Below are 14,526 nucleotides of genomic sequence, written 5' to 3' on the forward strand. Positions count from 1 at the left end.
TTCTTTCATCACTAGACTGTCTCCCCTGTCACTACCATCCACCTTTTGAGGTCCTCTTATCCTCTTGCAGAGGGACTTCCTGCTGCTAAGCTCTCTAGTGAAAGATGCAGATGAGCTGATGCCACTGTAGGCCACACATTACACTTTCTTTGAGTCCCTCTGCACCACAGAATCCCTCCCCCAAGGCCCAGGGAAACCCTTAAAGGAACTCTCTGCAACCACGATTCACTGTCTCTTGTTGGCTACTCCAGGACCACCTTCAAAACCAGGCTTGTCTTTCTTCTATGGTATGAATCTATGAGTCCAACTTCAGGTGTCGCCAAAATGTGTCCTCTGGACCAAATCAGGCTTGCATTACTAAAAACACTCATGAAGGAAAAGCCCCAGGCTGCCAGAAGAACAGAGGCAATACCCTGGCTTCCATACGCTTTGGAAGCAGCTCTTCCACTGCAATGTAGGCATGGCTTCATTGACTTCTGTGGGTCTGAGGTCAACACTTGAGAGGACTACTGGTGCTACACTGACAGGGTATGCATGGAGCAGAGGAGAACTGAAAGAAGACCTATGCCTTTACCTCCCCAGCAGATAAACAAGGCAAGATCTATACGGAGAGGCAGTGTCTTAGATCAGCTGATTCATTGTAAAAAACAGAGATAGTTCTCAGAACTGTTGGTGTTTAAGTGGGTACTTTTTCTTGTTTATGTTTTGTGGAAGGGCCTCTGTGTGCTTAAATGCTTGGCTATATTTTTATTGAATAGTCTCTCTCCCTACAGACCTTATCTTTTGTATCCCTAAACTAATATAGCTACAAGAAAACTACTGTTGCTTTTCGGAAGATTCTGGACATGCTCCTGGACCAACAAAGGAAGCAAAACTCTTTCTAGGCATTATAAATAAAGAGGAAACTACCTGCTGTATCCCCTTGTTGTCCATATTGCTCCTCCTGGAAGGTCTCCAAAGAGTTTTCCAGGAATAGACCATGACTTGGTCATATATTAACTGAATCCTTCAGTTTTGACTTTATGTTTCTTCACAAATTTAACTAACTCATAAGAGAAATACAAAGATAGGGCCATTCGGGTAAAAAAACTCATCTGTCCTTTTATCACTGCTATGTCATTTTGAAATGCTGGCTTCCATAAATATTCTACCCATTTTGCATATACATAGTTACCAAATTGTTCATTCTGTCAGCCTGCATAAAAGTGAAACACAGACATCTCTACAATAAAATCAGAACATTTCTTGCAAAGACCTCTTAATGAACAGTAATGAGTCAGTGGGTAGAGCTGCTTGACACTTTCTTCTCCCCCTCCCCCCTGCCTCCAAGTTCAAAAACACATTCCAGATTTGTCAGAATTAAGCTATTTACAATTTTCAAGACTTCTTATGGAACATAAATCAATCATTATCAGAAGAAACTCACAACTTTCTGAGACAGACTTGAAAAATTGACTTTCATACCTTGCACACCTTGGCTTTGAAAATATGTTTTAATCCCTGATGATACTTTTTCCTCAGTGATGATGCCATTTAACTTCTTTGTTACCTGCTGTGAAAGGCCTTCTGAACATCTAGATAGTTCCTTCAGTGTTTAACCATTTCCACTCTCTTTCCGTGCACTAAACTAAGTCAGAATAACCAATTTCTTCTGTCCTTCATTTTTTCCCACTCTTTTAATACAGGTACTACCCTTTCTTTTTTACCATTCGCTGAGAACATGTGAAAAAATAGTCCCAAAGATCCTTCCTTAGTGGTTCTGATACTGCTCTGGCTATTTACTTATAAACTCCTGAAAAAAATTTCTCCAGATCCCTCTAACTTCTGGTTTACCTAAAAATCTCTTAACCGGTTTGTTCTCCATTCTTACTTCTGTTCTGAACCTTTTGTTAAGACTAAATGTTTATCTTCACTGTATTGACTCCGTCACTATCATGCATTAGACTTGCTCTAGCCTACATCCTCCTCTTTCTGTCAGCGTATTACAGTCTCTCAAATGCTAGTTTCCCCAATGATATCAGAGTATTGCCTTGCAGGTGTTGTTCTGACTCAAGCCAATTGTCCTTTTAATCAGCTCAGCTTGTCTTTATAAAAAACATTTCTTGAGTCACAACCTCACAGGCTTAGATTTTTAAACTGCACATCCAGCTTTAGGGGGAGCATAATAGTTTGAAAAACAACAAATGTCAACAAACCTTAATATTTCCCAGGGATGTAACAGCATTTTCTTTAGGTGTGACTGTTTAGGAGTAATTTAGGGGTTTCTGTGAGACTGTCTTCATGACTAGTGAAGTACATTTTGGCCACTCGCTAAGTCTACACAGCAAATGTCAGTAAGACGATGGTGCTGAGATACCTACACATGCTGGTACTAACCCAGTTAAAGAAATAACCACTTCTGGGTCAAAAAGGTGTTCTGATTTCCACACTGGCTAGGGTGGCCACACATCTAGGGTGCCAGCTGGCTAGAACAAAACCAGCACTGGTACCTAGACCTGAAAACTCTCCAGTTAAAAACTACACCAAATGGCTTAGATATGAAGCATCAGCTTCTGCCTTGCGTCTACTAGCAGCCTCTTAGTATTGATGCTTTCCAACAAATCAATTTGCCTACATGTCCTTCTCAAAGGACAGGCTATACTTCCAGCACTGAGGGTGGGCAGAGAAGGCTGCCCGGACTCCAGAGCAGACTGGGAAGAAGAGATTGTCTCATCCACACCCTCTGGGATTTTTTGGCTTGGAAAGCAGGTCCAGCCAAAGGCTACATGAGTGCAAGAGCCAGCCCTCCCTGATGAGAAAAAAATCCAAGTCAGGTTTTTGGTGGGTGTAAAGTACTGCAGTGGGAGCTACAGTGATTTACACCAGGAGACAATCTGTTCCCCTAAAGGACTCCACATTAGCGTTTCTCTCTCCATTCGTCCTTTCCTTCACCATCTATTCTAAGTCCTACTGATTTAGTCTTCTCACCGAAATTCACATTGAAATAATGTACTAAAATTTTTATTGAGAAAAACATTGCTTTTGGTAACAAACAAGCAAATCTTTCCAGACATTATATGAATGGAAATATTGTCTATGAAAACCAAAATGTCAGCAGAAAAACATTTCAAATACTTTTGCATTCATTATAACGAATTCTGTCTGAAAACGATTGGCCAGATCTTGTCCTCCCCAGTTGAGAGTGCAAAAATAAAAACAGGGAGGAGGCTTCTAAGGCGCAAGCTCTTGCTGACCAACCTAGCAACTGGTTTCCCAGTCTACCTTGCTGCCCAGACTGAAGACTGCTGAATAACCTACTGCACAGCTTGTCAGCCTCTGCCCGAGATCAGCAGTGCTGGGATCTCACAAGTCTGTGCAAATCAGCAGAGATTAGCAGAAGAATAAAACCTATCAGTCTTCTCAGCTAGATTATCTCATTCTCAGCAATCCCCTCCACTGTTTAATGAGAAAATAGATACTAATTAACCTCTCTGCCTCTTTGACGCCTATGCTTAACCTAAAGCTCTTGGCCTGTGGCTAAGCCCGTAAGGATAATTCTTACACTCCTGTGACCGTCTCTTGAATTTGGAGGCTTTCTTTGAAGTTTATGGGATCACAGGGCTGCAGATGCTGCTAATAGTGAAAGTCATTTTTTAGAGACAGGAACAAAAGAAAAAGTAGGAATGTCACAATCTGACAGACTGCAGAGAAGTAGTCATTTTCTGTGTTCTCGTTATTTGCAGTCTTTCAGATTGCAGGATGCCTTGTATATTCATTTAAAAAAAAAGATATATTTGACTTCCAATCAATATCTGAAAAAATCCAAGAGATGGGATAGTGGTAGAAAAATCTAGGTCAAAGCCAAAGACTGCAAAGAAAGATTAGTTACCTAAACATGGATTAGGCACTTTAAAATCTTTGGGGATGTTACCCTGAAAAAACTTGGGTCGCTCATACAAGACACTAAATTGCTTGATCCAGCAAAACACGCAGAAGTTATTCCACTAACTCTGAAGATATTACTCACATACTTAAACATTAGGTACTCAGGTACGCTATTCCACGTACTGGCAGTAGGATTTAGAAGCTCTGATATCAAGTCCTACTGCAGCAATATAAGGATGAAAAAAAATCACCTTAATTAAAAGCATTATTTGCTAAAGGACATATATAGCTTTCCCACTTCACAAACCTAATAATGGAAAATCAGACAGCTGGTTGTCTTTCTGTTTGGTACTGCTGGCAGACTCTTCAATACAGTGGTCTTAAGAAGACAGTGGGGAGGGCGGGAAGAGACAAAAATGAAAAGCAACAGTCTTCCTGCAATGGCTTGCCAAGAAAATGAAAATGTGTGAGACAATGTGTTAATGAATATCAGCACGTATGGGCAAGCACTGGTGATTTTGGTAAGCCAAAGACTTGTAATTAAAATGCCATTCACAATAGAGATAACTATGATTACTATCAAAATCCCAGTTTAAGTTAGGAGACATACAAATGCGCACGTAAGATAATCCATCCTATTCCTCTCCAATTCTACAATAAGTACCCATTAGAATTGACATTTGAGGACATTTCAATCAGAAATCCAAATTGATTATTTTAATCCTGGTATCTTCTATCTCTGCTTTATGATAATTACTAATAAAACATTTATTTTTGTTTAAGAGAAAGCATCAAACTATGATTTCATGACATTCCATTCATCATTTCCTATTTCATCCCCTTTTCAATTAGCCCTTTAAATTACTGTAACATGAAGACTTTTACATAAGTTCTCTGGGAAGTTCTGCCTAATATCTAGCAATTGCTTTTGCTGATGAGGTATCATCCTCATCTCCACCACCTTAGCTAACTGTACCCCTGGGAAACTGTTACAGCTCTCCTCAGTCTTTCCTTCTCCCTTCTTCTCTCCTACCAGATTAAACAACTTTTCCTCTCAGTTCTCATTTTCCTAACCCAAAATTTCAGCCCATTGTTTCTCATCTCATCAACAGCAACTGACATTTCTCTCTGAAGCCACCGGTGCATTTTGAGACACCTCTAGATCCAACAGTCCTTTCCTTGGGGCTTAGGCTTCATAGATCTCTTTCTTCCTACTCTTCGCTGCACTTTGCAGTTGACACTCCGTGTTTGGGATTTGGGACTTTTTTGAACACATGGTGCCAAAACCAAGTACAGTACCCCAGCTGAGGCCACAGTTGAGCTTAAATATATCTCTTCGTGCATTACACTTATTTAGATAACCCAACACAGCGTTTGCTGTTATCTAAATAGTAGGACATTGCCTATTCATGCTCCGTCACTGACCTAACACCACATGATTCTTTTCAGCAGAAATGCCACCTAGCCAATAACTTCCCCAATTTTTCGCATATTCCTCCCCACGTGGAGGACTCTACATTTGCTCTTTCTGGGTAGCATTCTGTTTAGTTTAAATTTTCATTATACCTTTGAATTCTAACAGTAATGCTTCCAGTGCCACTTTAGTTGGTATTGGCTCTACATCTGTAGTGGGAAGATAGATGCTTTTCAGTGTGACTGATCTACTGCTATGGTTTCAAAAGCTGACTTTAAAATTTGAGCTGTACATATGGGGTTTAATTCAAATGAATTAAATTATTTGGGAATGTTTGATTCCACTGCAAAAAACTGTTCCACATAAGTCTCCCTACATAGGTTAGGATTTCTAGATCACTGAAAAGTATGACTCTGCAGCCAAACTCTGCAACTTTTCAAAGGAAAAATCATCTAAATCTCATCTGTAAAAAGCAGAGGAAAATACAAAATAGTTTAGCATTTTTTTAAAGTATTCTATGTACTTTTCTTACTTTAAAATTGATTATAATCCTGTCCACACTGGAAATTAAGGAGAGAGGGGGAGGATAAGAGAGTAAAAGTCATTGATTTAAATGGGGTCAAAGCATGGCTATAATAGCATCAAACTGTCCTAATCACAGCATGGCTTTGTTACAACTCCACATATTTCTGTTCATCAGGTAAAAAATTACAAAAGCCAATCAGAAATTCTGGATTTTTTTTCCTTGCTCTGCCTTTGGCCTGATGGTAACACTGGCAAGTCCTCTCCATCACTGCACTTCTGCTTCCTTTCTGTTCAAATGAGGACAAAAATAGGTGTTCCTTGCAGAGAGAAACTAAGGCTTCAGTTGTTAATAAATGTAAAGCTTTTAAAGGAACTTTGTATTAGAGGAGAGAAAAGATTGATTACTAATAAATGGGGCTCCAAGCAACCTCCATATACAGAAGGGTTTATTATAGTCTTGCCTCTAAAGAAGTAGTTCCCAAAAATTTTATCCCCTTGCTGTTGGCATAGATGTTCACAGACTCTTGCAGAAGATCATAAAAGGGCAGTTTTGCAATGTGAATGAAAACAATGATTCTTATCACTTTGGAGTACTTCTCAATGAAATAATCTGAGATATATTCAGATACCAGCAATGAAAGAAGAACCTCTATGTGAAATAGTTAAAAGTCTGGTGATTAAATGACTTTACAAGGAAAGATCTTCTCATCACCTGACTCCTAAAGAAAGAAGATGAGCAAGAGGGGTTTTCCTTCAATAACTTATTTTATGGGTGGGGTTTTTTCTTTCTTTTTCTGATCTCTTGCAATTACCAAATTAAAATGTAACTACCTGGGAATGGAATATATAGTTTTTACATGGAGACATAGTCAAGAGGAATTCTCATGTACCATTTTCATGAGTGTCAGCAACAGGCTTAATATTGTACACTTGTTTAATCAAAGATGAAGGAAGCTCTTATCAAATTAAATAATTGTCTCAGTTCCATCTTTTTATTCTTAATGGCTTAATTCAATTGGATTCAAAGATGTCTTCAGGACTGAATCCAGGAAAGATTATTAGTTGGCTCTAAGATGCAGGGAGAACTGGAAAGCAAATTTAATCCCACTCGAATTTCGTGGGAACCTAATAAACAACAGCGATATTTAACTGATATTTCAAAGCTCAGAGGCAGAATCATTGCATTGGTTAGCCTTTAGTCTCATTCCTTCATCTTGCTTTAGTGCAGGAAACTGGATGCAGCAAAAACTTGTCAAACATCACAGAGATCAAAAACGTGAATTAATTTACTGAAAAAAACCTGTTCACATTCAGTGATGGAAGTTCATACTGGGCTGCAAAGTGTAATGGTTGATCCTAAATCTGGTTATCCAAGTTTCAGTCAGACTATTATTTCCACTGGCAATGTTATACTACTGTTGAGAGACTCCACTATAAAGACTTCAATAAAAATATCCACATTTCAAAGAATGAAGATTGATACCACCTCAACTAACCCTTCACTTATTTCTGTATCCAAAGCAACAAGGCACACTCTAGTAGAAACGCTGTAGTAGCAGAAACACGGACCACCTACACCCGCACCCTGTCTCTGACAGCACAGGTAATTCACAGAAATTTTCATAATGAATCTAAATACAGTAACCTCCAAAGCACTAAACACATACAGGAATGACCCGGTCCTCATCCAAGCGGATTTACGTGATGAGGGAAGAGGATATCAAACAGGGGCAGCGCAGCTGTGCCTCAGAGCCCGGCTCTGCAGCCTCTGCACGCACAAAGCTCCCGCTCTCGGGGACCTGCACGGCACCGAAGCAGCAGCAGAAGAGAGCCGGAGGTGGGGAAGGGCACCTTGGCTCTTCCCTTCAGCAGAAGGGCTCTCCTCTCCTGCTAGACCAGCAGCATCAGTCCATGCTCTGCCCCTGCCGTGGACTGATGTGCTTTCCAGCATGGAGGGCTCAGGTAGCAGAAGAGCCTGAGCAATCCCTTCAGACACGAGAAGGAGGCAGGGAGGGGTAGGGAAAGGAGCAGATCTAATCACTCATCATACAGCAGGGGTTGCAAGGGCAGCGACCCCGAGTCCCCCTTTGCCATCTGCTCCTCAAGCTGAGAGCAGCAGCAGCAGCCCCCAGAGCAGCTGCACGGCTGCCTGCTTTCCCCCAAGTGCAACGTGTCTTCCTTCCAGCACCATCAGTGCTGAGAAAATACAGCACCCTGAAAGGAGAAAGGGGAAAAGCGTCACACAATTCAACTGATTATTGGATTATGTCTCAAGACAGTGTTGGGAGGTGTGTGTTACATACCTCGGGGGCTTCTGTCAGTTATACCAATGCTGAATTATAGCGTATAAAGAATGCTACCATAGTCCTCGTGCCATTTTCTAATGAGAGTATTTCTACACAGGTCAGAAAACACTCACACAGCTCGTGGATAAAATACTCACCAACAAACATTAGTCGATCTGAAACTTACTGAACACTGGGAAACCATCTATTTGGACTATTATATCCACATTAATGATGATGTACGTGTGCATAGGTTAGACAGAGTAAGGAGACATGGCGACTAGAAAGGAAGATTGCTGCAAACAGCATTTGTTTGCAGATTTATTTAAAAGTTTAGACAAAAGGTAAGAGTATTATTATACGACATTTGCAAGAGTTGTTGAAGATGGTAAGAAATTGCTAGAATTTGCTTCTCTTAAACAGGCCAGAGCCAGTGACTTCAAAAACACATAATATCCACATCCCAAATAGTAACTCTTTGCATTTCTTAGTCAAAAATCTTATGCCATTGGTTGAAAATCATCACTACCTATTCAAGCATTTTTATGTCCATGTGCAATCCACTCACTCTCCACAGCTGTAGACAAGTGTTCAGGATATAAAACCAATCATTGTAAATGACATAGCCTTGTTGATTTTTCCCAGAGTCTAAGAATGGCTGTAGGCACATCATAGGTCTCACTACTGCACTGCCTCTTTCCTAGTAGGGACTTATAGCAGCTAGTCGTGGAAAGAAAACAAAACCCGGGGCAAATATAGAGTAATCTTCTGCCTACAAAGTGGTTCCCTACGGATAAGGCCAAGCTGACTAGGGTGGTAGGGGAATGAACTGGAAACATCAAAGATACGAACCTTTTTGCAGTCCCTCAACAGTATTGGGGGGTAGAGGGTGGGAGAGGTCTCAGTGGCCCCAGGAGTAGCTTCTTTATGCAACATTTCAATCCCAGCTGCAACCTCAAACCAGGGTTTGACAGAGAAGTAAGTTTTGAATACAAAGTGGAAGAAGGACTTTTACACAGGCTCGAAGGACTGTGAGTTCCAATATGAACTGAAGGGAGATGCCTGTGAAATATTTTAGACAAAAAAAGAAACTGGGGCAGTCATTATGAGTCCTCTTAGTCAGCCGGGGAAATTTCTACCATAATACGTCTATTGTCAGTACTCCTGTATTATATGAAACAAAGTTAGGGTAGGAAATTCCTCATCATTTTTCAAACCCAAATGAGAACTGAGCACAATATTTTACAAGTGAAAACTGTACTAGCTGCACAGTCACATTTCCTGCTGAAAACAGAGTAGGAACTTGATCTTTAAGTTTTGCAAAAGGCAATGTTTAGATGGTGTCTCTAAAGTCAATGTACTCCCAGATTAAAATCTTGACTCTCCCATCCTAAGGCTGTAAGTCTAGAGGGAAACGGTGGTAGCTCAGATATCACTCTGCAATAATTACTGTCAACAATTTAGTTTTCTAAAGGCAATAATTCTGGTTTTAGAACAACACAGAAAATTGCCTCCACATCCCTGGTATGAAAACTTTGCTCTATCCATCCAACATGCCTTATCATAAATTATCTGGTAAGGATAAATCTTTTAGAAGCCATGAATGGTGTTGCAGGACCAATTCACTAAATCTGCCATAACACACTTGAGAGATAATTGAGATGTCAAGTCTCATCAATATCAACCTACTTAAAGTAAGGACAAGAGAAGAGGGGAAGAATGATAATGAATAATACTGTTATGTGAAGCTAGTTAACTTATAGCTTAGAAACAGATACATATCAGTCACCAATCTGAACATCCTTGAATTTCATGAAAGTCCGGACTTATAAGCAGTCTTAATTCTTTAAAAAGCTTCTTTCCACAGAAATTATTTGTTGACAGAGTACTAGTCTTTTTTTCTATTTTAACTTCCAAGATAGCCTTTTTTTCCAACTCTAACTTAACACACAGGAGGCAAAATAATGAGTTTGGACAGCAGACAGGAAACATCAGTAAAATATTATTTAAAAAAAAAAAATCTCTTCCTGACCAGGCAGAGGAAACAAAGTGTCAGATCTCTCAAGAGCTCCACACCTCAGAGGAGGTTTCTGCCAGTTTTCAGCGCTATGAATTTGTTCTCTGTGTCATTCTCAGTTACTGGTTATGTATCTCCTCCTAATCAATACACATGCATATACATCCCACATTACTTTCTCATCAAAGGTCTTGCATCGCAGTTATCATCCACTCACTTTGAAAACTGACATTGAACACAATCCCGTTTTCTGTTGCCCGTCTATTCCTTCCTCCCTTTCTCTTTTCCCATTTCCCTCCCCCTCCACTCCTCCTTGTGACATCCCCCTCTCACAAAGTAGTGTCTCACTCTCTCCATCTGCTTTGTCAACCATCTGCTCACTCCTTCCCTTCCTTCTTGCTGGATAACTCCACAGTCTCTCTAGTGTAGCTCCAGTCTCCCTGTAGCATCACTAAAACTCTTTTTCCTTTTCCTCTTCTGTTCAAAAATAGTAAGTACAGCGAGCTTTCCACTCTAGGCCTTGATGGAGGGGAGGGAGCAAAATAAATATCCATGAGTTTAATAATCGTCTGCCTTGACAACTGTAAAATCCTTTCTAAGCTTCATGTTTCACACTGTTCCTCTTCATTTTATCCAAAATGCCATGGCCAAACTGATCTTCTTTCCTTGATGGGATGTTCTGGCCATTTCATCCCACTTCTTAAATCAACCTCATTAGCCATCTACGTCCCACAGGATTTTCAGATTCCTCATCTTCAGGTCCACTGCCCTGAGCAGCTCCCTCTTCTCGCCTGGCACCTGGTGCCAACCTCTGCCAATTCTGCTTGGTTTGCTTTGATCTCATCCCACAAGCACTTCTGTGCCTTCTCCCATTCAGACACTCTCTGCCTGGAATCAGCTCTTGAAGATGATTACTACTCCATTTCCCTCTTGCTCGACCTCTCTTTTCTACTCTGTCAAAGACTGTAATCTTTTCCACACACAAAACTAGAGAACCCTTCAATTCCTGATAGAGAGGAAAAATATTACATTTAAATACCATCAAACATCCATTTCCAAGTCTGTGCCTTTCATCTTTCTAAAACACCTGGCTTTCTATTATTCATTTTATTTCCCTGCTTTGCTTCCTTCCACAATCCTTCACCTCCCAGTACCCGCATTATACATTTCTTTATGCCTAATCATTTCCTGTTCATCCCCTTGGTTTATGCCTTTTCTCTGTGTTTTTCAGTGAATGTGGCAGGTTACTACCAGATCTTGTTCTGCCTGAGAACAGCCTACCTCATTCCAGGTGATAAACAAATAACATAGCAATTAAAATTCAGGAAGGCAAAATCATGAGAGATGGCGTTGAGGTTTTTTTTCCCCCCTTCCTCTTCCTCTCTTTCATCAGCTACTGACATTTGGAAAATTTCAACCAACTCTAATAAACAACAAAAATTTGTCCCAGTTCCCTAAGAAAGCAAGGCTTGTACAATCACAACCTGCCAATCAGTTCCATCCCAACCACTTTTGTACCCATAAGTCAATATCAAACAAATAATACGAAGACAGTAAGGACCCAGAGGTTATCAGTGGTGAAGCAAAGAGAAACCCCAATTAGCATCTTCATTAACTGTGGGATGCAGCAGCCAGCTGGCCTGACCAGCAGAGTAGTTTGGGCCACCCATCAGTACGTGCCTGGCTTGGGAACAGCCAAAGCACCTCTGGCATGTGCCCAGCGCATGGTAAAGGGAGGGAGTGGGAAGCACTGAGGGGAGTATGGTAGAAGAAATAACTCTGTAAAAGCCAGCCTCCCTTCATTTCCCTGCTTGCAGTGAAAGGATCAGTGGTCTAGTCTTGATTTATTTCACCTAACACCAAACCATTGCCTATTTCATCTTTTCCAGATCTTTTTTCAGGATCAGAAGAGTGTTAAGAATATAACTCTGACGCACTAATATCTATAACACAGATGAAGCATTTTTCTTTTTGTATCCCCCGACCAGAGAAGGAACAATACGCTCTCTACCTTTTCTGAATTATACTGGGATTTGCAGTCACCAGCTGGGTTTTCGATCCAACGTCCTTGCTGTATTCACTGGATAGAGGAGGAAGGTTGCACCTGTGCACAGAAAGACAGTCAAGATTTTAAATGACATTCAGGATTGACAGGCTTCAACCTCAGTGTTTTTTTAATCTGCAAGTTTGCAGGTGGTTGTTTTTTTTTTAAAAAAGTGCCGTATAAATACTAGACCAAGCTACAAATGTTCCCTACTGTACCACACCTATAAGCACAACGGAACATTTTTGTACCAGATTGTGGGGAAATGTAGAAATAAAACCTTTTGCAGAGATGATCTTATGTAACTAATAAGCAAAACCAGACACAGACTTGACATTTCTGAAAGGCTGAAAGGCTGTGGAAGAGGCCGTTATTATCTACAGCAAAGACTTTATTTTCCAAAGTCTTTTAAAGTTCTGTTTTTCACTCTGTTCTGTCTTGTTTACCAGTACCAGGGTCCAGACTGCTACCACTCTGTGGTATTACAAGCATTACATGTCTTGCAAACAACGGGCAACTGGCATTTTTAATATTACGCTGCAGGGTATCTTCAGCGTACAGAATTTACCAACACAGAGAAAAATTTTAAGTGGCTATTTAAATATGTGCATCTCAGTTCTGCTCACAGTCTTGTTCTGGTGGGCAGGGTGATAACGTAATAAAGAGAAAGCGACTGAGCAAATTTACTTTGGAAAGCAGAGAGCCAAGAGTCCAAAAAACAGAAGTAGAGAGAAACTTCCAGACAATGAACAGTCCTAAATGCTCCGTAGTAAAGACCTAGGAGAAGAAGGAAGGCGCAGTAGATAAAGATGAAAATACATTCAAACAGTATCCAAGCCTATGCACTGCTCCAGAAATTACAGTCACGAGAAATCTACTCAATACATGGAAATCACACCAAAAATTGGTGTCAAAACCAATTTCAATGTAATTTCAAATTTGTCCAACTTTTTAAATCAAAGATATGAACAACATTTTTAATGCTTAAAAGGCAAAAATGAAACCAGGATTCTCAGAGACAAGTAGAATTTGGAATTTTTTCAGAAAAAGACTTTTAGTTTTTTATTTTGTTGGGGTTTGGGGTTTTGTTGGAGTTTTTAAAAAAAAAAAAAGTTTTGAGATTTACCATAACCAAAATTGCCCTCCAATTTTTAAGTTCAACCATCGAATCAAGACATCCCCCATTTGCACGTGCTGGTTTCATTGTTTTTCTCCAGCACACTGGAAAAGCACAGCACAGAGAAGGAGCGCACAAGGTAAGGAAAGGCAAGGGGCACGCTCAGGCGCCAGCTCCTGCCTCTTCCTGCTCCCCGCGAGAGCACGTGCTGAGCAAATGCTGACCCTAAAGAAGGGGGCCAAGCAGCCCCTGGTTGCTTTAAGCTCTGCAGACAACCACCCCCACAGAGGACAAGGCCCCAGCACTGGAAGAGGGCAGGCAGCAGCACAGAGAGGAGTTGTTTCGTGTTCATGACTTCTCCTCTCAGTACCAGGGAGACATGAGTTCCTTTGCTGCACGTCTTACGCCTGTGAAGAGCTACGTTGTTTTTCTCACCGTCTTCTCCATTAAACTCTCTGTAGCACTCCACTTCTGTGTGCGTCCTCCAGGCAGTCAGCGTCAGTCATGAAACCCTTGAGTCCAACAACAACGAGTTGCTTATCTGATTTTTTTATCTTAATAATTCAGAGGCCCATTTCCTACATTAGTGAGAGGCGGGAGCTGGGAAAGCGAGCTATGGTTCAGTTTTTATGGCAGCTGCCAGGGGCTACTGCAGAAACTGTTGGGCTGCTGCATTACAGGTTGCCATACGCTTCCACCACGCTGGGAAAATCACTCTCTTCACAAGAAAAGCCCTTGCTTCCACAGCAGTCGCGGCCTCCGTTGGCATTTTCACTGACCTCTCCAGTGTTTGCAGAAGGGATCCAGGCACTTGCGACAGCAGAGTGCAGTAAACGAGGCTGCACAAATTCCTGGCCGCACCTCCACGTCTCACAGTTTTGTGCAATGTCAGTGCCTGGAGAGGGCACTAGTGTGCACACGGTATACTCCCTGCAATTTTTGTTAATGCAAAACATCCCACATTCCCTAAGAAAAAAACACAGTAATGCTATATCTGCATGTATTTGCATACAAATACCAGCCCTCAAAACCATATTCTTAAATTCACATCATCAGGAAATGCCAAGGAGAAGGACAGCAAAGTCCCACCTACATGGAACATAGATGAATTCAACCACATTCACCAAGAAAAATAAAATTTCCAGGAACATTTTCTCCTTTTCATGACTACATTTGTTAAGATGTGCCCAATGTATTGAGCCCTCAGTTAGGAAACAGCTTCTAGTTTGGTCTACTGCAATTTAAGACAAGCTAGACAAC

General features: G+C 40.9%; 1 protein-coding gene across 1 annotated transcript in view; it reads right to left on the reverse strand.

Annotated features, from left to right (window-relative positions):
* The window catches only part of ST8SIA1 (ST8 alpha-N-acetyl-neuraminide alpha-2,8-sialyltransferase 1), a 129,425-nt gene that overhangs the window by 40,324 nt on the left and 74,575 nt on the right, over positions 1–14,526 (reverse strand). The window contains exon 4 of the mRNA XM_050902045.1: positions 12,117–12,209. Coding sequence (XP_050758002.1) covers positions 12,117–12,209 — 93 coding nt within the window. The remainder of the gene's footprint in view (positions 1–12,116; positions 12,210–14,526) is intronic.

Source organism: Gymnogyps californianus, chromosome 1 (genome assembly GCF_018139145.2).
Source record: "Gymnogyps californianus isolate 813 chromosome 1, ASM1813914v2, whole genome shotgun sequence".
Lineage (NCBI taxonomy): Eukaryota > Metazoa > Chordata > Aves > Accipitriformes > Cathartidae > Gymnogyps > Gymnogyps californianus.